Source organism: Cetorhinus maximus, chromosome 36, assembly GCF_964194155.1.
Source record: "Cetorhinus maximus chromosome 36, sCetMax3.hap1.1, whole genome shotgun sequence".
NCBI lineage: Eukaryota > Metazoa > Chordata > Chondrichthyes > Lamniformes > Cetorhinidae > Cetorhinus > Cetorhinus maximus.
The window spans coordinates 6,487,915-6,515,388 of NC_135914.1; the positions used below are offsets into that span (position 1 = coordinate 6,487,915).

Below are 27,474 nucleotides of genomic sequence, written 5' to 3' on the forward strand. Positions count from 1 at the left end.
TCGCAAAATCATAAACCTCATCATATCTGGGAGGAAAAAGCCTTCATTCACAGAACAAGGGATTTCTTAAAGCCTCCTAATCAATCTGCAGGCCTAATTTCTGGCTTTATTACTCTTGAATTCTGGTGAAAAAGCATTGCGCAAAGTCAGTTGAGAGCAGTAGGTATTTTTTACAACTAGAAATTTTCATATTTAAATCGGATTCGCATAGAACCTTTGAGATTGCAAAATATTTTAATCAAATACTAAACACTTCTTTCATAAAGTAGAATTCTAAAAGGAGTGGCCATGCATCAATATTAACCACATACTCAGCTCTTCCTTCAGAAAACTCTATTCCACAGTATGATGCATGCAACTGAAGGTGGACTCGACATTGGTGCTGCCCAAACAGGGAAACATATCTGTGTGTCAAAACATATCTGTGTGTCACACCAGAGCTGCACCGTGCCAATAACAAGATTGCCAGATTTTTACTGGGTTTGGCACTAACTTTGGAGGTCACCTGTCAGGGGTATGAATAGCATGTAATCAAGCTCACACAAAAATCAGGAAGTCTAAAAAGGTAGTACAGGTGCCATAACACCTTCAAAGAAAGGCCATCTTTTCCCACCCAAGATTTCCTCAATATATTCCTACCTGGTGGTGTCTGAGAAGTTCTTTCACTGGAAGGCGGTCTGTCCCTCCTTATCAGCCTGTTCGGCACGCTGTCCTGTGAGGCAGTAAGTTCAGGACTGTCGGACTGCTTCTTCCGCCCCATGCCATTAGAGAGTTTGCTAGGCTTGTAACTTCCTATTGCACTTGTAAACAGATTGGTATGTTCTTCACTGATGCTCGATTCTGAGCTGGGCATGTATCGTTCTGAGCATGAACCCACTGCCCCATCCGTACAGTCTATTTGGAGAGGAGTCTGCAATCCTACAGAAATGGAACCATGCTCTGTTGAGTCCCTTCGGGCCCACTGATCCCCTCTACTTAGCAAGCCTTTTGATGATGTCAAGTGGGTGTACGGCATATGGCATCTGTGTTTGTCTTTGTGTTTATGTCTTTCCGACATAGCTTCCTTCCCATATGTATACCGTCGTAACAACGAAGGATTAACCGTTAAACCATCCACAGGTGGTGCAGTTTGTTCAGAGGAACGATGCTCCCGATGCTTGTGTCGATGCTTATGTTTATGTTCATGCATCCAACTATAAGCCATTTCTGCTGGAATGCTGGCATAAGTGCCCATGGATAGGAGAGAGGTCCGACTGCCAGCTAAGAAGGCCTCCGGTCTAAGGAGTCTGTGTTTCTTTTTGTGATACTTGTTGGGGTTCAGAAGCAGGTGACCAGTATGCATATATGAGGGAGGTGGCATTGTACTACTCAGTGAGGGGGGAGGTGGAGGGGGTGGTGGATATAGTGTTGGAGGATACCGAGCATAATAACCCAACCCCAGTGGGCCTGCTGAAACTGGAGTTGGAGAGTAAGGCATACTGTATGAAGGAAAGAAGCCGCCATTTGCAAGGGGAAAACCCAGGCTGTGGACAAAAGGGACTTCAGCCATTGCATCTCGCATTTTTGGAGGCCTTCCCCTCTTTTTCTTCAGTTCAGGCTTTCGGACATAGTGCATAGGGTCAAAAGGGAAAGGCGGGTGGGTGTAGAAGCTGCCAAAATTGATCCGAAAGATAGAAGGAAGGATGTCTCTCGGTATATAGTGATGACTTCTATGAGTTATTCTCAGTTCACTCCACCTGGTTATTAGCTCCTCCAGTTCAGCTAGAAAATTAGGGTCTTGTTTGCTCCGTAGCTGCAAATACTTCTTTTTCCGTTTTCTTTTCTGTCGCTTAAGCTTGTCATAGCTAAGATAATCATGTGTTCTGCGTTTGCATTTGTGTTTGTGTTTCTCTTTCAGTCCAGTTAGGACAGCTGCACTCTCAGGAGGTATTACAGAGACATGGTCAAAAGAGTACCTTCGTTTCCTTGGTCCGCAGAACTTCTCAGCCCTGTCTGACGTGCTGTTGTTGTCTGTCCCAATGCCACTGTCACTTGGGATGGTCTCCTCACTGTGTGACTCACTTATGGGTGAAGGGGTGGCCTCCTTCAGGGATGTCAACTCACACAGATGAGATGGGGAGTTTGGCAGCAACGTGGGGGGCGAAAGCTTCCTGCGTCCTTTGGAGGCTTTCCGCATCGCAAGTGTCTGCACAACATTGCCTTTACTTCCTTGCAAGTTTAGCACTGGGGTTGGTTCAATAAACCCAGCATCACTGCTGACAGGACTCTGACTTCCACTCACTCCTGATGACTGGGAATAAGTTGGTGAAGGCAGAACATCAGGAACATTCGCAGTTGTTGACTGTGTGAAGTTTGGCAGCACTTGCCCTAGTGTTGTGGTGGATGTTGACGATATCTTATCGATAGACAGCGTACTACTTAGATATGGACCATCTAATGAGATTTTGGGTTTTCGGCCCCTTTTCTTGCCTATGTAAATAGTTCCTTTTTTACTAACATTAATTTGCTGGCCCAACTTGGAACCAAAGGTGGCAGTAAGAGTTGAGACGGTATTACTGAGTTTCGATTGCACTTTCCCTTTATTACTAGATCCACTTGCACTCAAAAGGATCTGGTTCAGAAGCTTTTTCCTTTTCAGCGTTTTCATTTTGTTGATCTTCTTGATAAATTTTTTGTCTAAAAGTGTTTTCATCAATTGCCTCTTCCCTTTCTTGGTGGATTTCGAATCGGTTTCACTCCCCAATTCAAAGTCATCATCGGGGGTCATTTTCTGCACATGCTCTACTGGCTTACTTGTCATCTCGCTCATGTCAAGCCCTCTGTGCTGTGCAGCTTCAGCTTCAGTCTCCAAACTCTCTGGGATTGTTAATGGTGTGGAAAGCAATGCAGTTGGTGCTACAGCTTTGGCTGTGGGCATCAACTGCTTTTTAGGCCTGCCCCGCCTTCGTTTTCCTGGAAGAGAGTCCTCGAAAGTTTTACTGGGTACAATTTCAGTTTCTGGTTGAAGTATAGGAGGCTCTTTCTCCCTAATAAATTCCTTTGTCTTTGACATCACAGAAAGTACTTTGGAAGCAGGAATCTTTAAAGTCCTACGTGGAGGCTCCTCAAGTTGTGGCATAGGGTCAGGTTTTGCTCTGCCTCTTTTAGATTTATGAATATTTAAAGTAGCACTTAATGACTGAGAGTCTTGAGAACCATTTTTAGAGACTTTCTCGTCATGGTGAGCTTGCAGAGATATAAAATGTCTCCCAATCTCAGTTTTCTGGGGTAGTGGAGGAGAAATGCAAGCCTTAGTTAACTTTGGCAGTCGAGGCTTAGCAATTTTAGTTTCAGTTAAAACTGGTGAAAATCCTGTGTTTCTGATCATTTGAGCCTGTTCAGTATGCATTTTTTGTTCTGTTCTGTATGGGGCAGTTTTCAATAGCCCTGATGATACTATTGGTGAAGACAAACATTCACCAAAAGCAGCAACAGTGCTGCTGCTTGTAACCACTTTCATTCTCGGTCTCTTGCCTTTCCTTTTGTTTACAGGTTTAAGTTGGAGAGTGGAATTTGGGACTGGGCAGTTCTGGTATGTTCTTTGCAGCTGTTGATGTGCCATTTTCAGTGTGCTAGGCTTGAATGAGGGCTTGTTATTCAGGATGCTTTTGAAGCTAGCCACAGTGTTGCCAGCAGAACTCGAAGAGTCAGTTTTAGGCACTGGAGAACATCCCAACTCGCGATTACCCCCAGTTAATTGAGTGAAAGTCTTCATGCTGTCTAAGCGTGGTGGCTGCAAACTACTTTCACTTGTGCGTTCGGCTGTCACAGACTCTGCATTGAAATTGTGAGTATGGAGTTTGAAGCCAAAATGAAGGGGTAAGCTGCTCGATGCTGGCTGGCTTTCAGCTGTTGGCTTGCTGTCTGACTCTGAAATTACCAATACTGGGTCAGTTTCTAGCTGGATGGAAGTGGACTGAGAAGGAGGAAAAGCAGTACTCCTGTTTAATGAAGCTGCAGGTCCTGCTGGTGAAGGTGCAGAGGGAGCCCCTTCCACCCCTGCACCACTGGTGGACCTCCTCCCATAGACATCAGTGCTAGTTGCAGTTCTATGGTCTGTTGAAGTGCAATTTATTGTAGGTTGTTTATCTAGTTTCGGGATCATGTGCTCTGTCTTCTCGGTAGAGGATGGCCGGTCGTGCCGGGGTGAGATTCCTTCACTACATAATGCTGCATCATGCCTTGGAGATTCTTGCCTCACTGATGCTTTATCTAGAACAGAGTCCTTATTAATTAAAACAGTCTTGCCACAAGTTTTACTGTGGGCAAGGTCCTTTGCAGATTGAGGAGCCTCCTGTTCAGTCAAGTTCACATTCTTGTAATCTACATAGGTTGGAGTGCTCAAGTGCTCCTTAACTGAGCTGGCAGCAGCAAGGCTAGCTTTCAGCTGGCCCAAATCTTTGTTCATCACAATTCCATTGCCAACCCCCTGCTTCCTAAACTTAGTTCTGGAAGACTTCGATACAGGACAGGTGTTTTTTAGCATTGCTGATTTTTCAGTCAAAGACGCTTCGCCATTCATTTGTCCCTGTTCTTTTGTGTCAGCGTTTCTCGTACTCCCCGGGCTACACACAGCAGCTTTACTACATTCAGAGTGTTCCAAACTTGAAGAAAGGGGGTTTTTCGTCTCTCCTCCTGTTTGTAGATAGCGACTTTCCTCCACAGGAGATTCAACCGTCTTCATTTCCTCACTTTTCTTGTGCAACTTCAGGGAACCCTGTGCATTTTGTAAAAAAAAAAGAAAAGGAAATGTTACACAAAGTTCTTGATCTAGTACAAAAACAGCAAAATATTTTTGCTCACTGACAAAGTATATTCAGAAATGACAACAAGGCGGCATTTTCTGCAACCCAATATTGCCAACTGACGAACATTGTCCCTTTTCAAAAACCCCACAATTCTGGAACTACACCAGCAATTTGCCTGAAAAAAATGATGATCAAAGGGTTAATCCATGTTGCTGTCTGTAAAATGGACATGCAGGAGGGAACAGCTGAGAAATAACTTTCACCTCAGGTGGAACCAAAGACAATACTGGACAAATTTAAAGCTTTGAATGTTAAATAAAACTCCTCGTTATCATTGGAATTGTCATAAAGGGCAATGACTGTTGACAATATTGGTTGGAGATTCTTGTAGCTGAAACTTTTGAATCTGAAACCAGACTTTGAGGGAGATATGACCTTTTTCTCCTCTTCTCTACTGCTAACTTGAGTTTTGATTTTACTTTTGTCATTTTGTACAAAAAGGGAAAAGGCAAACAGTGAAGACATTATAAAAAAAATAAGCTGAAGCTAGGAAGATCAAAGTCACTGACTTTGTCCTCCTTGTAACTAATTCCATCCCCATTCCCTAATCCCCCACCCCAGTCAATACCTCAGGCTGAAGCAGACAGTTCAGAACCTCTAGTGTCCTATTTGACCCGAGCTCAGCTTTGAACCTTATATCCTGTCCATCGCAGAGACCACCTACTTCCACCTCCATGATATGGTCTGTTCTCTGCCCCTGCCTCAGAAAAGCTGCTGTTGATTCTCTCATCCTTTACTGTGCCAGCTCCAAACAAAGTTATTTCAATGCACTCCAGGCCTACCTCCTTCTTCAAAACCTGTAAAATTCAGTTCACCCAGAACTGTACTGCCCGTATCCTGCTCTATATTGACTCCTGTTCATCTATCTGACCTGCATTGACTCCCACCCTGTATCCCAATGCTTGAAATTTAAACATTCCATCCTCATGCTTCAATGCCTTAACCACCTTGAGGTATACAATCACACTCCAGATCTTGTAGTCCTCTGAATTCAATTTCATCTGCTCTCTGTAATTCATTACAATCAGGTGAAGAATATACACAACTTCTACCAAACTGAGTAATTGCCTTTCCAAATATCCATATGTGCTTTATCCACACTTCTCAACCCAAGAATATTTTTGTGCCACAACAGAAAATATTAGAACATATTCCGCAGGGACAAAATAGTTTGCCTAAAAGAGGGAAAACATTCACTGAACGAGTCGTCACATTGCAAGAATAGCTTAAAACCCACAATGTCTGTGGCAGCTGGCCTATAAAAATCCAGGCAAATGTCCATGGCAGGGACATCTTCAATTTAAACAACTGAAATTATCTTTCTACACCAGGAGGCATTTCACATGTTCAGTATTGCCATGCTCTGCTATCAGTTTTCATCATCACACCTTTGATTCAAAACCTGAATGGCAGTACAATGCTAAAATGCTTGCTTCTCAACTCTGTGGTTAGATGATCTTACACTATCTTGGCTAATTCAGAGGAAAAAGATTTTGTAAGCTGGTGGGTCCACAGTTGAAATATGGACTCGAAACGTCAACTGTATCCCTCTCAGCAGATGCTGTCAGACCTACTCAGTTTTTCCAGGTATTTTTGTTTTTATTGTGGACATTAAGGGTTTGTCTCATATTCTAAATCAATAATATATATTACACAGTAAATGAGTACTATAAAATAGCAGCTGTCTAGTAATTAGTATTGCAGAACTTCAACTTAGACCACAAGCTGCTGTGCATTTACAAATTAGATTCTGCTTGTATATAACGAAACAAAATAGTCCTGGAGCTCGATACCTTCCCAGAAAGGGAAATAGAAGGAAAATATCTTACTTTTTACACATCTTACTTTTTCTCACATGCAAATCCTTCCAAATATTTGTCACACTTACAACTCTCAAGAACTCTATTCCTCCAACTCTGCCCTCTTCTGCAGCCCTCACTCCCCCTACCCCTCACACTCCCTCTACCCCTCACACTCCCTCTCCCACTGCCCAGGCCCCAAGCTCAGGAATTCCCTCCCTAAACCCCTCTGTCTCCTTTAAAGCTCTCATCAAACTTAGCTTTCCACCTGAGCTTTCTGTCACCCCTCCTAATATCCCTTCTTTGGCTTGGGTGCAAATTTTTGCTGGGTTAAGCTCTTATGAACCATCTTGTAGAATTTGTCCACGTTAATGGCACAACATAATGGAAGTTGATGCTTTGATGGATACCAACACAACTGTTTTTATCTGCTACGCTAACCTGCTTTATTCTGACCCCACCCAACCCCCGCACATGCTGAAAGACTTGCTGTGCATTGAGGATTCCTGGTTTTTACCTGTTGTCTCATCAGTTAGTCTGATCGGCTGGGGAACGGTCCAAAGAAAACTAAAATATTCCCCTCTTCAAAAAGGACATGCATAACTTTAAAACTATCAAAACCGAAAATAAAAACAAGAGTTATTTCAGACACCATTTGGAAAGTTTTGTTTCTGAAGAAAAGGAAATGAAAGTTTCCACTGTTCCCGTCCTCCGTTTCACCATTAAAAGTATAAATCTTACAAATCTTTCAAGTGACATCAGGGCATATTTGGCGAGGGGGAGTGGGGCATGTGGGTGGTGGTGAGGCAGAAGAAGAGGAAAGCTGTTTAGGCTTCTCCAGAGATGCAGCATAGTAGCCAAGGTTTCTGCTTCATTGCTCTGGCCAATTACATACTTACATTCTGAGCTACAGGCCACACATTCCAGAAACCATAAGCAGACCACCCACTATAATACAATAATGATAAGCCCCATATACAAAAGCAAGACCACGAGCCTCCCCAACAACCACCCTCCCCACCTCCATTCTCCTCTGCCTTTATCTTTTTCCTTGTCAAGAGCCTGGTTCTTTCATTTTCCTCTTCTCACTTTTCCTCCATCTTCCCAGGCCTCTCTTTGTAATTTTTCGTGCTCTTACCAACCAGCAGGCACTTGCCGAAAGAAGGATGCAGTGGTCAACCACATCAAACAATGTGCAACAGTCAAGGGATAAAACAAGAGTCACTAAAGATGCCACTGGTGACTCTGCCCAAAGCACTCAGGCCATCCTGTTCAGAGCATCTTTACTGATCTCAGGATGTCCTAACCCACTTTAAAGGCAGGTTATGTTTGACCAATGTGATCAAGGTTTTTGATGAAGTATCAGAAAGGGTTGATTAAGATTGTGTGCTTGATGTGTGCATGGGCTTTCAAAGGGGAAATTACCACAAAAGATTGTTAAAAAATTTAAATCCATGAGATGAAAGGAACAGTGGCAGCATGGATATAAAACTAGATAAGTGATTGAAAGCAGAGAGCAGTAGTAACTGGAGGGAGGTATACAGTGATGATCCCCAGGATTCGATATTAGGACCACTGCTCTTTTTGACATATGTATTCATGATCTGGACTCGTGTTTACAGGGCTTAATTTCAAGGTTTGCAGAGAGAAATGCAGTAAACAATGAGGAGGACATAGACAGGCCGGTGAAGTGGGCAGGCACATCAGACGGAATTTAACACAGAGCAGCATGAAGTGGTTTACTTTGGTAGGAAGGATGAAGAGAAGCAAACACAAACTGAACAGTATGATTTTAAAGAGGGTGCAGGAACAGAAAAACCTGGCCGGGGGGCGGTGAGAAAGAGGGGGTTTATGCACACAGACCTTTGAAGGTAGCAGGATAGGTTGAAAAAGTTGTTTTAAAATCATGAGATCCTTGGGTTTGTTTACAGAGGAATATAAAATACAAAAGCAAATAAATTATTCCAACCCTTTATTTTAAAAACTGTTTTTCAGCTGGATTATAGTGTTAAATTCTGGCACCTCACTTTACAAAAGATATCAAGGCCTTGTAGAGGCTGTTTAATAGAATAGTACCAGGGATGAGGGAATTCAGTTATGTAGAGAGAATGGAAAAACAGGTTATTCTCTATAAATCAGAGGTTAAGAGGAGATTTGATAGTGGTGTTCAGAGTTACAAAGGCTTTGATTGAGTAAATAAGGATAAACTATTTCCAGTGGCAGGAGGGTTGGTTAATCAGATTGAAGATAAAAGAGCCAGAGGTGGCTTTTTTTTTTTAAAAAAAAGCGAGTTGTCACCTGAAATTGTCTGCTTGAAGGGGAAAAAATTGCAGTGCAATGGAGAAAGTAGGGAATGAGGGAGTTAAAGAGCCAGCATAGGCATAATAGGCTTAATGGCCTCCTCCTGTGCCGCATTGTTCTATGATGCGTGATCAATGAAGCACTTTTTATATAATGTAGTCACTATTATAATGTAGGAAAGGAATCTAATTGGAAATTATGGAGGGGTTGAGTACAGAACAGGGCACAAGGATATTAGAGGAAAATGGAGGTTAGAGATGAAAATGATAGTTGGAAAGGCTGTGCTTCTGAAGAGAGTCAGTGACAGCAAGTTCAAAAGGAAGGGGAACATAGCCTGTGCAAAGGGAACCATTAACCATAGTAGCAAAGGCTGCAGCAAGGGTTGGGCAATGATAGGGCTAAGAGAGTGGGACAATGAGCAGTGTGGGATTCATACCCACCTCCTTCTCAGAATGATCCTGGAGTAGTGGAAAGACATGGAATGAGAGGTACAATCTTGCTCAAGATGGATGAACTGGTCAGAACTGAATCTGTAATAAACTCTAATCAGTAGCTCTTTCTAACTACCCCCACCCCACAATATGTGTTAAGTTACAACAGTCAGTTCAGCATCTTCACTGGTCTACAGTTGAACAATGCCAATTTTGTGAATTTGTAGCTGAGTTGTGATAACTTGTCTACCCGCACAGAACGATGAGTAAGCAGTTATCCTATTCAGAGTAACTGCTCCAGTTTGAGTTAGACCTGAGATTCACATCAGACTAGTGGAAAAGCCTGATTGAAATCTCTGCATCTCCATTGTGACAAAAATACAATATAGAGCTCATTATTAAAGCCAAGAGAGCCATGGGACAGAGAATCAGCAGTCAAAAAATACAAATCTGCAAAGCACAGTTAAAACCATAGGCCCACTGATTGAGAACATACTCAAGTGCCATAGGCAGATGATTTGTTTAAAAAAACAACACTGCCATAAGATGTTCCTACATGAGGAAATTTAAGCTGACCTTGAAATTCATTAACTGGTTCACTGTGCAGATTGCACAGTCACTGGCCTATTCTGAGTCTACTACCCGTATTCCTGTCAACTTGTGATTGTGCAGGCAATTTCATACTGGTAAGCACATGAATTGCATCTAGGCAGCCATTAGGATAAACCTAGTAAGATCATCTTTAGTTTGGATCAGCCACTGTGATATAAATAGGTCATTATTAGAAATAAGCTAATGTAATTTTGCAAACTGACGTTGAGAATAGCTGCAAACAGTAGTTTATCCCTTCTTTGAAAATTTACATTTAAAAGTGATTTACTGCCAGAAATATACATAGCATTATGAAAAATCCTGCTATTTGTGTCTTTAGTGTCATGCCCTGGCCAGGAGGGCAAGGCTGTTTAATCATTGGACTGCTCAAAAAGATGCCATCAACGTTACTCTGCACAAAGCGGCACATAATGGTCCAGTGATTGAACAGCATTCCACTGACCCATATAGGCTGGGAAAGCCAGACTTGATACCTGGGCTGTGCTGGGTTAATGCTCAACCAGGGCAACAGTTCCACGGCTGTCCTTAGGTAAGGGGCAAAAAGCATTTTGATCATAAACCTACAACATTACGTATGGATAAGTGGGTAAAAAAAAGGATTAGACTCAATTGCAATACTCCGATAGCTAATTAACCTGACAGCATTCACATAGATTGTATGGTTATAGACCACTCAACTGAGATAACTGGAGTGGACCTGCAATCTGTGGAGCTGTACTCTGCACGAGTTAGCATCCTGAAGAACATAAAGTGCCAAACAAAATCAAATTCTGCCGCGACACTATGCTCCAAATATTTTCCACTGCCACTCATCCTGTGGCGGAAGTAAAAACACGTCTTTAATTCAATCGAGAATGATCTCAGGACTACCTCCCAGCTATTCCCTCATCTCTGAAGCTGTCTCAATTCTCTAAATGCTGCCCATAAGATAAAAGCAGCAAACCTTTGGGGAGAGGGAATAAGGAATACCACTGAAATCCTCAATCTGGTCAGTTATAAAGTGCAGACAATGACACAAGAAATCTGATGCTACAATAGTTTTGCCGTTCCCACGATCATACTGACCTCTGTAGTTAATTGACACCATACTTATATTAAAGAAAATGAGAATACACACACACAGTTAACAACAAACTAAATATTTTAATGTCGATTGGTCCAGGTTGAAGAGGAAGGCAATGCCTTTGGTTGCTGAACCTTATAAAAATATGGCAAAGCCAAATAGCACAAATATTTACCGTGCTGAGATCATCAACACAAGAGCATCCATATTTGTTAACATTCAACATATGTTAGAATATCACAATTCTTCAACAAAAGGAAGAAATGCTTGTGGAACAATACGCCACTGTCTGATCAGGAAAACCTTTGAGGAATGGAGTAAAAGATGTTTGAAGAGGGAAAATAGAATAAGCAGTGTTATAAAGATTTAATAATTTCCAAATTATTGATTTTTCTTTGAAGAAAACATTGGTGGTTTAGATGTTCTGTTCTGATGAAAGGTCATCGGCCTGAAACATTAACTCAGTTTCTCTCTCCACAGATGCTGTCAGACCTACCAATTATTTCCAGCATTTTCTATTTTTATTCTAATAGGTTTAGAGCAGCAGCAATCTCACAATAATACAACACACATACAGATAGTATTTTACATTAGAATCTGGTCTTTCACTTCTGGGACTTGGAATTAAATCTAGGCCAGACTGATAGGATCAAAGTTTCTCTGTTCTGGATAAGGGAGTTCCAGTGAACTGTAAATCCAGATCTCAGTAAACGTTAGTTCACAACAAAGTGCGACTGTAATTTAGTAATTAGAGGCAATCTCACTCCACAATGCCACAAGATTCCCTCATGTACGAAATAGAAATTTACATTTGCATGAAAACGCTGGGGCTTTTTTCAGAAGGCTGACAAGTGGCCTGATAGAGACGTAAAGAAAATGTTTCCACTTGTTGGGGATACACAACTAGGGCCCATCAATATAACATAAGTCACTAATAAATCGAATCGGGAATTCAGGAGGAATTTCTTTATTCAGACTGCTGAGAATGTGGAACTCACAACCACATGGGGAGGCTGAGGCAACTCGCATAGATTAATTTAAAGGGAAGCTGGGTAAACACATAAGGGAGAAGAGGGTGAAAGGAATAAAAGGATACATTGAAGGGGTCAGATGAAGTAAGGTGGGAGGAGGCGGGTGTGGAGCATGAATTCCTTTGGGCCAAATGGCCTGTTTGTGCTGTAAATACGAAGCAAAAATGATGCCATGTTGCTCTCAAATTAGGATTAAAGACCATTATTGGGGTAGAGCAGAAGTAGTAACTTTTAAAACTGTATCTAACCTAATGCTAACTGGGATTGTTGATGAGGTGATACACATGCATAACAAAAATTGCTGGAAAGACTCAGCAGGTCTGACAGCATCTGTGGAGAGAAAGACAGAATTAACGTTTCAAGTCCGTATGACTCGTCTACAGAACTAAAGAGAAGTAAAAATGTGGTAAAATATATACTGTTTTTTGGGGGGGGGGGGCAGGAGACAGGTGAAGCTGGATAAAGGCCAGCGATAGGTGGAGGCAAAGGAGAGATTACGAAAAATGTCATAAACAAAAGGTCAAAGGGGTGTTGATGGTAGCGATACTGGCTAAAGGAGGTGCTAATGGTGACATTATAAGTAGAAAGCAGGATGAGCCAGTGACAGATGGCCCGGGTGGGGGTGGGGTGGGGGGAGGGGCTAAAAGGTGGGGATAAAAATGAATGGAAATAAAATTTTAAAAACAATAATAGAAATAGGTAGGAAAAACACATTATATACATATAAAAGTTAAAAAAATAAATAGTTTTAAAAAGGGGATCAAAAAAAGGGTGGGGATGGAGGAGAGTTCATGATCTGAAGTTGTTGAACTCAATATTCAGTCCGGAGACTGTAAAGTGCCTGGTCGGAAGATGAGGTGCTGTTCCTCCAGTTTGCGTTGAGCTTCACTGGAACATTGCAGCAGGCCAAAGACAGATATGTGGGCATGAGAGCAGGATGGTCCACCCTTAGCCTGCTGCAACGTTCCAGTGAAGCTTAACGCAAACTGGAGGAACAGCACCTCATCTTCCGACTAGGCACTTCACAGCCTTCCGGACTTAACATTGAGCTCAACAACTTCAGATCATGAACTCTCTCGTCCATCCTCACCCCTTTTTGATCCCCTTTTCTCAAATATTTATTTTTTAATTTTTAAATATATGTATTTTTTTCCTGCCTATTTCTATTATCTTTAAAATTTATTTCCATTCGTTGTTTTATCCCCACCTTTTAGTTTATTTCGATCTTTTCTACACCGTCCCCTCCCCCCACCCCACCCGGGCCATCTGTCACTGGCTCATCCTGCTTTCTACTCTTAATGTCACCATTAACACCTCCTTTAGCCAGTATCACCACCATCAACACCCCTTTGACCTTTTGTTTATGACATTTGGAACAATCTCTCCTTTGCTTCCACCTATCGCTGGCCTTTTATCCAGCTTCACCTGCCCCACCCCCTTAAACAGTATATATTTCACCACATTTTTACTTGTCTTTAGCTCTGAAGAAGTCATACAGACTCGAAACGTTAACTGTCTTTTTCTCCACAGATGCTGTCAGACCTGCTGAGTTTTTCCAGCATTTTTCGTTTTTGTTTCAGATTTCCAGCATCCGCAGTGTTTTGCTTTTATCTTGATGCACATGCATAATGCTCATAGAAATAAGGGAATCAATGACAAAGAGTTTATCTATCAGCAGCCATTCATTTCCATTGACCCAGCTGGACTTGGTGTCGGTCCCCATAAGGCTGTTGCCCAAAATCATTTCAGTAACTGGCAATCAGCCACTGACAGATGATCTTTAAGGATGTGATCTGCATTCCTTTGTATTAGTAATATCCAGTACTTTAATCAGCCTTTGCAAGTATTTATAAAGCAAGCAGAAAGGACAGAGTTTTCAGCTGCCTTCATTGAAAAACGTATTTGAAAGTTGTCTGATGTCCAGTTGTAGAAGAACATATCAGTGATCAATTTTTCTATTTGTGTGGCCATATAACCAAGGCACATTGTTCAGTCCTACTTGCACTTCACACTTTCCCTGTGAAATTAAATAAACCACAGCATCAAGGCTTGACCTCTACAACCTCACACATGAACATATTCTTAAATATGCTCCACTGGAACACAAACAGCTATTTGTGGCTATGGTGCATTAAACTTGCTTTTCTTTCCCCTTCATGCTCCCTTGTCATCCAGGCCAAGCACAACGGTTTCAAAGATCCCCATTCCTTCCTGTGCAGGATGCATCTGGCTTGCTGGTACCTCAATCTAAATCAGCTACTAATCAGAGCAGCATCCCACCACTTGTCAGCACCAGACTTGATAGTTTGGAAAACCAACATGCCAGCTATGGTTCTTTAACCCTTTCAACTGTATACACTTGTAAGAAAATCTGCCAACTATGAATGTTCAAACATGCTCAACAGTGTCAATGTTGACTAGAACTAAAATCCTTAATGGCTATGTGTTTTTTTTGTATTCCTTCATGGGGACAGCATTTATCGCCTTCAGAGGGCATTTTTCGGAGTCAGCCACATTGCTGTGGGTTTGGACAACTGTAATCGCTGTAAGCCAGACCAGGTAAGGACAGCAGACTGCCTTCCCTAAAGGACATTAGTGAACCAGGTGAATGGGTTTTTACAACAATCAGCAATTGTTTCGTGGTCATTATTATCCAGATTTTTATTGAATTCAAAGTTCACCACCTGATGTGGTGGGATTTGAACCCGGGTCCCCAGAGCCTTACCCTAGTCCAGTGACAATACTACTACGCCACCACCTCCCTCATTCCTGATCATCATAAGAAATGGCTTACTTTGATATAATTGGCAAATTAGAAATGCGCGTACCTGGGAAGTAAACATTTGACACCAGGCTGTAAAAGTTCACTTGCCAACTCAATGCAGAGAGATTATCGGTCTTTACCAAGCTCACACTCGAGTATTTATTTTATGTATAAATTCAGGGATGTGACCAAGTACTATGCATTCCACTGGACTTGATAGCTAAAATATTAGCTCTTAAGGTCTCCTTCCAAAAGCCCAGAGATGACCTTGATTTGGCTGGTCTTAATCACACTGCTGTCTGTGGGAGCCTTCAGTGCACAAATTGGCTGCAGTGTTTCCTAATACTAGAAAAGTGTCTACAACTCAAAATACTTCACTAGCTATAAAGCACTTTGGGACATCTGGAGGTTGTGAAAGCTGCTGTACAAGCATCTTTCTTTCTTTAAGACAGAGCAAACAATTGAAAGGTTTTAATTTTCTATTAATAATGGAACTGAGTACACTGCGAAGTGCTGATTGCAAGCAACTGAAAGGGGATGTTCTGCACACATTAGATTCTATTGTGCAATTGCCTCAGCAATATACAGAAAGAATAGAAAGAACTTTTTAACGTTTCAGGGCCAAAGGTCTTTCCAGTACTTAAACAAAAATCAGTTTGATTAATCCTCTAAGGAAGACAACTGACAATTTGTCAGCTCACGTTTCATTTTTAAAATATCACATAGGACTTGGGCATAGCTGGCAAGTCTGACATTTATTACCCAGCCTTAGTTGTCTTGGGATGATGATGGTGGGTCTTCTTCATAAACCACTGCAGTCTGAGTGGTGAAGGTGTTCCCACAACATTACTACAATGGTATATACACACGTGGCTTGCCAAGCCACTTCAGACAACAGCGTGGGTTAGAGTCAGATACAGATCAGAGTGAGTGAGGATGGCAGGTTTCCTTCCTTGAAGGACAGCTCAATATTTAAACCTCGTGGTCACTTTGACCTATACCAGCTTTTATTTTCCAGACTTAGTTATAATTATTGAGTTCAAATTGCCAAAGTGCCTTGGTGGGATTTGAATTCACATTATCTGGATTATTTATCCAGGCCTCCATATTATATCCAGCAACATAACCACAAGCAGGAGATGTAGTAACCACAAGATTGGTTTTAATATTGAAGCTGGACATGCATTAAGCCTTGGATAGATATTCTAGTCAATGTTACTCTAGATTTTATATACACAATTGGTGTTCATTGGACCAGATTTAGGTTTATTTTTGCTGGAATAGGCGACTCTCAAATCAAATCAAGGTTTTTCTTAAACCAGTACCTTTTCTTTTAGTCCTTCTTCACATCTATTTTCTCTCTTCCTCAACTTCTTGGTGCATCACTGTTCGACAGTCATCCCTTCACTAATACTTTAATTCAATACCAGGCTGCACATATAAGCCGGGGGCCATTCAACACAAAGACCATTACAAAAAACGAAATTCCATCCCCATCTGATGACCAATTGTGAATTTCCAGATGTTGATCATAAGCAATCAGGAATGGAGGACATCGTTGATTCTCCTTTCATCAAACCCAGGGGACTGAACCAAAGGCTAGTACGACAAAATTGGGATCACACTTAACTCAGTTTTTCTCTTGACCTACTATATCAGATTTTAATTTCACTCCACATATATTTGAAACTACAGATCCTAAAACACTCTAACTTTAGACTATGCTCTGCATAAAATATGCATATAACCAAAACCACCATTCACATATTTATTGCCTCAAAACTAAAATAATTTTAGAGAAGTGTAACAGGGCATATATTAAGCAACCACACCACAGGCACACATAGAGAGCAGTTCTTGTGTTGAAGTGTAGGATTTCACAAATACATAGACCTTTAACGGAAGAAACAGTGCACCTGGCATTTGTGGTGTACATGAAATCATATAACAAAACATTCACAATGACTTCGAGAGCGCCAAATGTACATTGTCATAATCACCTGGTTCATGATTCTTATTAATATTTTAGAGGTAGTTTTGGAAAGATTGGAGTTAAGGGTAAGGTAATTAAGATGCTGGACTTTAGAAGTTGCCAGAAAACCTCAAATAACGGCAGTTCAAAGGGTTCCATGCATACTTACGAGGTCAGAATCAGGAGGGTGAAAACCATAAAAACTGTAGGTGGCCTTCATTTAGCCAGGGAACTGCAGACAGTAAGTCTGAGAAGAATTACTCCGACTTCATTAGAAATTTAAAATTATTCAGGTGGGTCCCAGAGTCAAAAGTTTTGATTTTGAAACTAAAAGTTAATCAATCTAAAAATCTGTTGGGCGTTTCAATGAACCATGTTGCCATAAAGATGAGAAATTCAGGGTGGAGCTTTGGTTGGAATTCTAGGAAGTTGATGGGATTTTTCTAGAAGGTCTCCAGGGTTGGAGCTAAAGTAGCCCAAGTTAGAAGGTGCAAGCACAGAGGTCAAAAGACTCTTTCTTTCTCTGCCTGCTAATAACTGAAAAGCAGTTGTAGACCAGAAGCAAAAAAAGGGCTGTCAGAAATCAAGGGCATTTCTGAGGTGGAGCCACTAAGTAAGAATGCTGTGAAGTTTGAGCTGAGAAATCCACAGTCATGAAGTTTTGGACTGAAGTTGGAGAACCACTTAGCCAAAAGCTAATGGAAGGATTCCCATGAAACTTCACACCTCAGCGAATAGCTAGAACATTGAGGAGAAATCAAAGTGAATTTTGGAGAGCTGTGGCATACCTTTGGGTTGGTCCCATGAAAAGTGAATGAACCTTCAAGAGCCTGATAAGGATCCAAAGATTTCTTAAGGTGGGGGGAGCATAACTCCTAAGGTAAAAGGGGAGGTTCGGTTGAGAATTTTACTCTAAAGTATATGAGATTGCGTTTTATTATGCTTTTTGATGTAAAGTATTAAGTATTCACCTAAGATGGTGCTCATTTACTAGCATTTGCTTTACTTGTTTCTTCTATAGTAAAATTCATTTGTTTTAAACTGTTAAATCGTGTGGCATAATTTTTTCAGTGAATCATCAGGTGTTTGAATTCACTTTAAACATAATGGTTCCTATCGGGATCAGAACAACATAAATATACAAAAGATAATTCAGAGACACTTCTCTCTGATTGGTGGATATTTCAAACTCTGCATCAATGAATATATTACAGACTGGCATCAGACACAGAATATTTGTTTCCATTGATAATGAATATGCTGCATTTGAGTACTGGAGTTAATTAACGGCTATTTACAGCAGTTGTTTGTTACTGCTGCTTCCTCATTTGTTTCCAAGCATGCAAGTTGGTCAATAGAGACTGCAAATACTTCCGTTGTGAATGATTTCACAACAGACTTATGCAGAAACTGGCGACAGCTCTGTTGATGTCCCAATTGTTAAAGCCACAACCCATACAGGTCAGAAGGTCCCCACTTTAAATCCCTGAACTATGGCTGAGCAAATTGATCTTAAATAGAGCTGCAATTGGCCTTAGGGGAGGTGGGTCATAGGCAGGGTTCTTTCCTTTGAGTAAGCTGTGATGTCTTCCATGGCCAAATAGTTTAGCAACACATAACATCTGGGCACAAAAATGAAGAATGACCAATTTTGAGATCAGGGTAGCTGGTACCCATAGAATTGCACAAAGAATCATAGAATATAGGTTACAGCACAGAAGCGACCATTCGGCCCTTCAGGCCTGCGCTGGCTCTCTGATGGAGCAATTCACCTAGTCCCACTACCCTGCCTTCTCCTTATAGCCCTACATATTCTTCCTTTTCAGATAACCTTAAACACCTTCGGAACAGGAGTGAAAACTCAAATAATTAATGAATGCTTTTGACCATATGACAAAAAAGCTGACCTCTTTCTTGAAGATCAGGGAGATAGTAATACAGAACCAGGAGTAGGTTACTCAGCCTGTTGCACCATTCATTAGATCATTGATATCAAATCCTCACCCAAGCTTTTTTCACCTGCAAATGTTTCTTCCAACATTCTCCCAGTTGGCCTTCCAATCCCCACGCTCTGTAAACTTGAGCTTAATGTGCCCATATCCATCACTCCTGTGGGTGCAAACTTATAACGGCTCCTGAGTGCCTCATGTTTAAAATACTCATCCTTATTCAAAGCCCAACTATCTCCCCCCAGCCCAACAACCATCCGAAAACACTGCACTCCTCCAACTCTGGCTACCTTTGGATCCCCTACTCCCTCTGTTCCACTATTTGCTGTGTGGCTTTTGTTGTCTTAAGCTTTAAACTCTGGAATTTCAACTCCTTTAAGACCCTCTTTAAAAACATTGCTTTGACCAAGCTCTGCATAAAACCGTGTGCTCCTACACACGCCAGAATCATTAGTAAATTGTGATTCCCAAACTTGAAGTTGAATGTAATTCCTTCTGTGTTGTACTCAGAACTCTGATTAACTGGATTTCTTTCAAACCCCAGCTCAAACTGCTCAGTGGTTGCAAACAATAGGGTCTGATTTCCAAAGGCTTATTTGGCATGTATCCTTTTCCCTGTTTTTACTTGCTCCAACTGCAGGACCCACAATAATGTATGTGTAGGTATATCCTAAATATCTGGGGGCTCAGGATAACAAATTATTACTGTACACAGCTTATCAGTTTCATGTTTGCAACCCACATACAAGGCACCAGATGTCAGGTCAGGTTAAAAAGAAACTTCCACGGTGAGTCTAGTTTTCCAACACCTGCTACAAACCTGATTGTTCTGGTCACCAAAACAATATTTCACTGAGCACATTCAGCATGAACAACAAGTCCATGCAACCCAGAACATACTCCATATTCATTTGCAGGAAATTCATATGTATTCTCAAATCAAGTCTTTTAAATACAAAACTGGGATTTTGTAGAAAGCATTCAACACTTACCAAATACTACATTTAAAAAAGAGCATTAACTCTCCTCATCAGTTTACTTTTCTTCCCTGGGTCCTCAGCATTACAAGATTGAACCCCTGAATAAAGTACCACCAATCCTGTACCAGCAGGCCAGCCAGTGCTCAATATCTACATAAAATCACTCAGTATTGTAAACTGATCTGAACAGAGTCAAATACTCAGTTCCGGTCAGTAGGAAAACAATATCACAACTGACACCTTCATCAGACAATCTTAATCCCTCAGTCAACATCACTAAAACAGATTATCTCCTCATTATCACATTGCTACTTGTTGGAGCTTGCTGTGTGAAAATTGGCTGCTGGGTGCTCTACATCACAACAGTGACAACACTTCAAAAGTACTTCACTGGCTGTAAAGCATCAAGATATCTCAGAGTCAGGAAAGGAACAATGAACACGCAAGCTTGTTCTCTTATGCACCCAAGCTGGCGTGGGTTTTATGAAGTCTTCTGAGGGCAGGGTATAGAACTTACAAGTTGCTGCCATTTTGAGAAATTTCCTCAATAATTAGTCTCCGATTGACCTTTGGGTTACATATTTGGATCACTTCCACACAGAGTGCGCCTCAGTAGTGTCCTTAAAAGAGACTAATTAAATCAGCTGTTACTGTAGAGCTGTGTTATCATAACCATGTCCTATAGCAAGAGCAAGGCAAAGACACCCAGTACACAGTACAACAGTAACACAACTGGTCACCTTGACTATCAACATTTCCTCAACTAATTAAAAAAAAACTTGCACCAGGAACAAAGCAGCAAATTTTTTTTAAAACTCCCCTTGTAATGAGGCCCAATAGCTTACTTAAGGAGCTACTTTGTACCAGTAACTGCAATAATACCATATCAGCTTCAAGATGTTCCAACGGCTTCAAATCCAAAAAAATCCCTTTTGCAGTGTTATGTAGGCTCACGTGGAAGCAAATTCATACACAAGGTCTCATAAAAAGCAAACAAAATGGCCAGTTCATCTGTTTTTGATTGTGTAGAATGAGGGTAAGATGTTAGCCAAGACATCAGAAGAATCCCCTGCTCTTCCATAGGATCTTTACCATTCACTTGAACACACATTGGCTCTAGTATCTCATCTATAAAAAGCTATGAAAGCTCAGCATTCACTCTATACTGTACTGAAATGCCATGCTGAACATGGTCAAGTCATACACTGAGTATTGAATCTGAAACCTTATGACATAGAAGTGAGTGTTACAAAATTTGCTAAGTGGACACTTGCAGGGTCATAACTGTTATTGAAATCCTAGTAACACTGATCATTATAGGTGGCACATTGTTTGAAAATTCACACAGCAATGATATTAAGTTTGTAATGTCAGAATATCAACTGAAAAACATCAGTGCTACAGCCAATAAATTAGTACTATAGATAGGCTGAAAGGTTTTAATCCACTGCAAAATTCAAATTTTATCTGAAATATTAAAATGAGAATACAAAATTTCTTTGATATTAACTGCAATGTCAATGTGACTGTAATTTTTTTGATACTGTGTGCGGTTTCCCTGAGGGACGCTTCAGCCAATGCAGTCTAATGTTGCATGATAGATCACTTCAAATTGTTTCTATCACTGCCACCAACAGTGACAGGTCTGTAACCACCAGCATTTCATCCAGTTGTCATGCAGCTGTGTCATGAAACACAACCCAAGTTTCACAGGACAAAATCTATGACCTCATTGTAGAGCTGGGTGTTTCTCACAGTTCTAATGGACACAGTGTAAAAACATCACCCAACCTTACTTATTACCAACATTTTAGCGATCTGCCACTATTAAAGAATGGTTACAGTGCAGAAGGAGGCCATCCAACCTGTCGAATCCCTGCCGGCCCTCTAGGAGCAACTCACCTCGCCCCAACCTCCTTCCACCTTTTCCCTGAAGCCCAGCAAATTCTCTCTCTTCAGATAATTTCCAACCCCCTTTGAAAGCTGCAATTGAATCTGCCTCTACCACATTCTCAGGCAATGCACACATGTGTGCGCACCTCCAGCCATGGGACTACTAAACCAGTTCATTCAGGTGCCAGGGCAGGTGTCACTATTTAGCTTCAGAAAGTAAAAGTTGAGATTAAAATTGCATCAATTTGTGTTTCTACAATGTCACTTGCCAATGGTTATGCCTTGGTATTAAGCATCGCATAGTGTGGCTCAGGTGCCCCACTCTGGCATGGCAGCCTTTGCCACAGAGGAAGACGGTGGGCTGAGAAGGTGCACAATTTGCTGACCTCTGTTGTTTTTCCAGGCTCTCTTCTCGGTCAGCTGAGCTCTCCATTTCTCCTCTCCTCTTCTACTGCCCTTCCAGTCAGTCAGCCTTCAGAAGTCACGACCGTCAGTGACCGTCTCCCAGTCAATTGTGTCAATGTCCACCATCTTCACTTCTCGCTTGCAGGTGTCCTTGTCATGGATGTGTGGATGCCCAGCATGTATGGAAGGTCTCTGGGTATACGACTGTCAAGCATTTGATCGTGGTTGAGGCAGCACAGCTGTCATTGGCTTAGTAATAAGTGCAATGCTGATGGAATTAGCACAGTCCAGGACCTCTTGACCTTGCCCTGTAAAAAGATGGCGAGGATACATCCGAGACAGTGAAGGTGGAAACTGTTCTCCTGCCTAGCAGAGGCTGCCCAGGCCTCACCACGGTGGAGGAATACACTGATGGAGGCTTGATAGACTCGCAGTTTGGCATTCTCAGTCCAGTTCCTGTTGTTTCACACACTTGCTCAGCTTGGACATAACAGCTGGAGCTTTTGCAATGTACATGTTGATTTCAACAACAAGTGACAGACTGCTGGTGATTGTGGAGCCTAGATATGTGAAGCTAACAAATCCCAGCGCACATTGTTAATGTTGATTGATGGTGATATGGCAACGACCTGGGCCATAACATTTGACTTCCTTATGAAGATGGCCAAACCAAACTCTTTACAGGCAGGACTGAGTCTGTCCATTTTCCCCCAAAGGTGTTCTTTGGTATGGAATACTAGTGCAGCATTATTGACATAGAGCAACTTTCTGATGAGGACTTGGCCTTTTGTCTTGGATCTCAGGCAAGCAAGGTTAAACAGCTGTCAGTTCTGGTATATAAATAGACACCCTTTGTAGATGGCCTGAAGGCATACAACAGCAGCAAAGAAAAGAATATGCCAGAGAGTACTGGTGCCAGAAGGCAACCATTTGATCCCAATACGGATCTCAGGGTGTTCCGATGTTGTCATGTCATAGCTGCCCCTCTTCGTCCATCATGTTGTTATGAAGGAGCAGCTTCAGCGGGCAGCCAATTTTCTTCAGCTGGTTAAATAGGCTGCTTCTGCTCAAGTGGTTAAATGCCTTGGTGGGATTGATAAAGGCAACATATAGTGGTCTCCTTCGTTCATGGCATTTCTCTTGCAGCTGTCAGACTGAGAAGATCGTGTCAATTGCCAAAGTACCAGTTCTGATACCACACTGGGATTTTGGATAGATGCGTTCGGCCAGGATCTGCCGGCTGACAAGGACAACACGAGCTAATACTTTTGCCACGATGCTCAGATGATGATGCCTCAATAGCTGTTGCGTTCATCGTGGTCACCCTTGTTCTCGTACAGGGTAAGCGATCTTTGCATCACACACCTAGGGCATTGTCCGCTCCCTCTAGCGGAGACAGAGAAACTTGCCCAGATACTGCAGGAGTGGTGTCCTACGCTTGAAGAGTTCAAGCGGTAAAGCATCAGCACACGGAGCTTTGCCTTGATTGTGGCTTCGATATCCAACTCTTCCATGACAGACAGGCTCTCTGTGGAGTCTTAGAGCTTCTTCAGTGGCCATGTTCATCCTAGAATACAACTCAAGGAAGTGTTGCATCCATCTTTCCAAGTGTTTACTGTGATCAGTGATGATCTCCTCTGTCTTTGCTCTCAATGGAGTGGTTTGCTGATGGCACTGATTCAAATACTCACCCTTCTGGCCAGATCTAACATACTGAAATTACTCTTGTCACAAAGATTCTCCAATGCTGACCATTGGCTTTTGTAGTCACTCTGAGAAATCTGTTTCTTCATTAAGGAAATTTACATAGGCAACAAAGTCATTGTAATAAATATTAAAAGCAACCGATTCATTACTCTTATCCTACTATTTTTTTTCTGGATTGTGCCATATCTGAAAATCTGGCCAGAAAGAACAAAGTTACTTTTACTAGCTTGTCCATTAATTACTTCACAATGTTCTACAGTCCTCGAATAATCTTTCTCAGGTTAGTAAAGGATTTCAAATTGGTGCTGCCATCCAAAACCTTTTGTACAGGGCCCACTCTGTGACTTGAGCTGATATTGTAATGCTATGTCACATGTTACATCAAGCTTCCTGTCTGCCTGTAGCTGCTACAGACAAAGGAAAAGAGATTCTCCTGGTGTCCCGGCCAATGTAGTTTTCATCACTACCAAAAACAGAAGAACATGTCATTCACCTCATTTGCCATTTGTGGGATATTGCTATGTGTAAATTAGCTGTTGTATTTACCCATGCAACAATATAATTCAAAAAAGAAATCATCTGATGTCAGGTGTGTTGAGATGTCCTGATAAGGTGTTATATATACGATTGCATGCTCTCTCTTCAGACGCTGCAAACCAATACAAATGCAATTTAATGGAAAGCTATTTATATGCTTTGCAATGTTACAAAAAGTAGCCAGAAAACTTTGCTGAAAATCCACATGAAAGATTTATTTTTTTGTCAGTATGGAGGCTGCAACACTCCTAAATTTGACGGTCAACTTTTGACCCACATCGTCCATTGCCTGGCAACTGGGTACACTGCCTCACCGAGGTCCATTGTATGTTTGAATGACTCACTTCAATATCTGCAGGAGTGTAAATACTGCAAAACCTAGGTCTCAGCTGAGCAGTAGCCTATGAATCTGTGCTGAATCACATCAGATTTTCCACTCAATGAGATTTAGATAAAACCACAATCATGGTAATTGTGTTCGAACAGAGGAATTAAGAGACTTTTTTTTATTTGAACATGGGCTGTTATATGTAATGAGGATACAATGATTAATGTTGTGCCTCCCTCAAATTAAACCATCAAATTAAGAGATGCCTACAAATCTAATTGCTCTCAATTTAGAAGCAATGGCTCCTATAATCCCCTTTAGGAGAGCTAAATTAAGCTTCTGCACAAACTGCATACATTCTGCTCAGACCCTGAAAATATTTGAGCTACAGTTCATCTACCCCCAGCAGACAGACCTAAGCACCAAAATCAACTCCCATCAAAACATTCTCAAATACAAGGCCTGTCACAATTGTACTCCAAGGGTGATTTTTTTTTTATATAAAAGAAAAGCACGTATTACAGGGAACTACTCAATTCACCTTGATGCAATTTTATCGCACAAAAGGCAGTTCAATTGGATTATCACAGAACTCCACTATATCCCTTTCTTAGCATTTTAACTGTTCAACTTCCAAAAACAGCTCAGTACACACATCAAGAAATTTTCCAGCACACCAAGACTGATTTACTATCTAGCAAGTTGAGCTGTACGCAATCAAATCCAAATGAATGCATACCTGATCGATGCACAAGTCTGCTCCAGGGATTAATTCCAATGTATGGGAATTACTAGCCGTTCAGATCCAGTGATATAGAAATTATGATCAAATCTTAACACTAGCTCTGCACACATCACGATTTAAAACCTAACAGACCTCCAAATTCTCAGTTATTAAGATTTTATTTTGGCTGGGGGAAGGGGAGAAGAGAGGAAAAAAGGTGTGACGGAAATGATTTATTTCAGCTGGTTGATCCAGAACTATTTCTATTTATTTCAAATAAAATAGTTCCCTATGGTATTTGACTATTCTGTTCCTGATTCAGGTTTCCTGCTGTTGGTCACGATTGCATAATCTTTTACAGTATTTCCAATGTGTGCCGAGATATTTTTGGAGGAAGAAAGAGATAGGTTTTTTTTTTCTGGTGTGCTGAGCAGAGGATCATGGCTCTCGCTCAGAGCTGCTTGCTGTGCGCAAGTGGCTGAAAGTACAGCGGAATGTGTAGCTCAAGGCAAATTTGCATACCAGTGCGGCTGCCATGAAGAGGCTGGGCTTGATGCCAGATCCATGTTTGCCACTGAAATACATTAAACTCTTAAAGCGTGACTGCGCTCTGAAACAAACAATTCATTTTAAGCATGGAAACCAAGCAGTGGCAGCTAGTGTAGTGTTTCGGCCTGAAGCACATTCTACACAGATCTACAATCGAAGCTGGTGAACATGCTGTACTAAATACTTTTGTGTTGGCTTTCTATTTGGAACTTTAGCACCTGTCTGCATTTAATCACAAGAACTAATGCGTACATGATAGTTCTTTCTGGTATCACCTTAGCCTCTAATTGGTAGGTGCAAAAATTAAAATCCATGACACTCACATTAACATACATCCCAAGAAAATTTGGTTCTGCATATATGTTATATTTCACAGTAGCAAATCTGTCATTCCAACCAAAATTCATAACTTCATGCAATCTCCTTCCTTCCACCACCTCACCCCAAAATAATTTAACACACTCAAACTAGATCATTATGGCTTTAGGGCAGGAGGAAAGGGATTCAAAAGCTCTCATTGTTCCAAACAGAAGATGTACAACATTGACCCGTAAGCTTAATGTACTAGAGAAATTCTTTGCAATTACAGGCTAGATGGTGAAATATTTCCACATGTCAACCTCTCAGAGCTTCCCAACAGGACTATGCCACATGCCACTCCCTAACCAAGAGGAGGGTCTAGACACCCAGCAGATGAAATTGCTCCTGCCCGTAACTTTTAGTCGAACATGTCAAAACAACAACAAGATAGGGAATCTTATTTACTCAAGCTGACTTTTACAGTATCTACCCTTTCAATTCCCCTTCAGAATAGTGTGTGTTTCATTAAGGTCACCTCTCATTTTTCTAAACCTGAATGAGTATAGGCCTAACCTGCTCAACATTTCCTCATTAAACAAAGCCCTCATCCCAGGAGTCCGCCTAGTGAACCTACTCTGAACTGCCCCCAATGCAACCAAACCATGACACTGATGTTAACACACATCCCGAGAAAATCTGGTTCTGTTATGTTTCACAGTAGCAAACTGTCCCTCCTAAGAGGCCAAAACCGAATGCAGTACTCTACTCTCGGTGTGGTCTCACCAATACCCTGTACAGATGTAGCAAGATTTGCCTACGTTTATACTCCATCTCCTTGCAATAAAGCCCAACATTCCACTTGCCTTCCTAATTACTTGCTGTACTTGCACACTAACTTTTTGTGATTCATGTACATCCAGCTCCCTCTGTACCACAGAATTCTGCAGGCTCTCTTCATTCAAATAATATGCTTTTCTATTCTTCCTGCCAAAGTGGACAAGCCCACAATTTCCCACATTATACTCCATCTGCCAAAATTCTGCTCACTCATTTAACCTGTCTATATCCCTTTGCAGACTCTGCAACTTGCTTTCCCATCTATTTTTCTATCGTCAAAAAAATCTGGCTACCCATCATCCAAGTCATTAATACTGATTGTAAATAGTCAAGGCCCCATTACTGATACCTGCGGCACTCCACTAGTTAAATTTTGCCAGCCTGAAAATGACCCATTTATCTCTTCTCTATTTCCTGTTAGTTAGCCAATTGTATATCCATGCTA

The 27,474-nt window shown here is 41.4% G+C and overlaps 1 protein-coding gene across 1 annotated transcript in view; it reads right to left on the reverse strand.

The window, feature by feature from the left end:
- ash1l (ash1 (absent, small, or homeotic)-like (Drosophila)) overlaps positions 1–27,474 on the reverse strand; it is a 215,825-nt gene that overhangs the window by 120,509 nt on the left and 67,842 nt on the right. Inside the window, exon 3 of the mRNA XM_078534088.1 lies at positions 640–4,756. Coding sequence (XP_078390214.1) covers positions 640–4,756 — 4,117 coding nt within the window. The remainder of the gene's footprint in view (positions 1–639; positions 4,757–27,474) is intronic.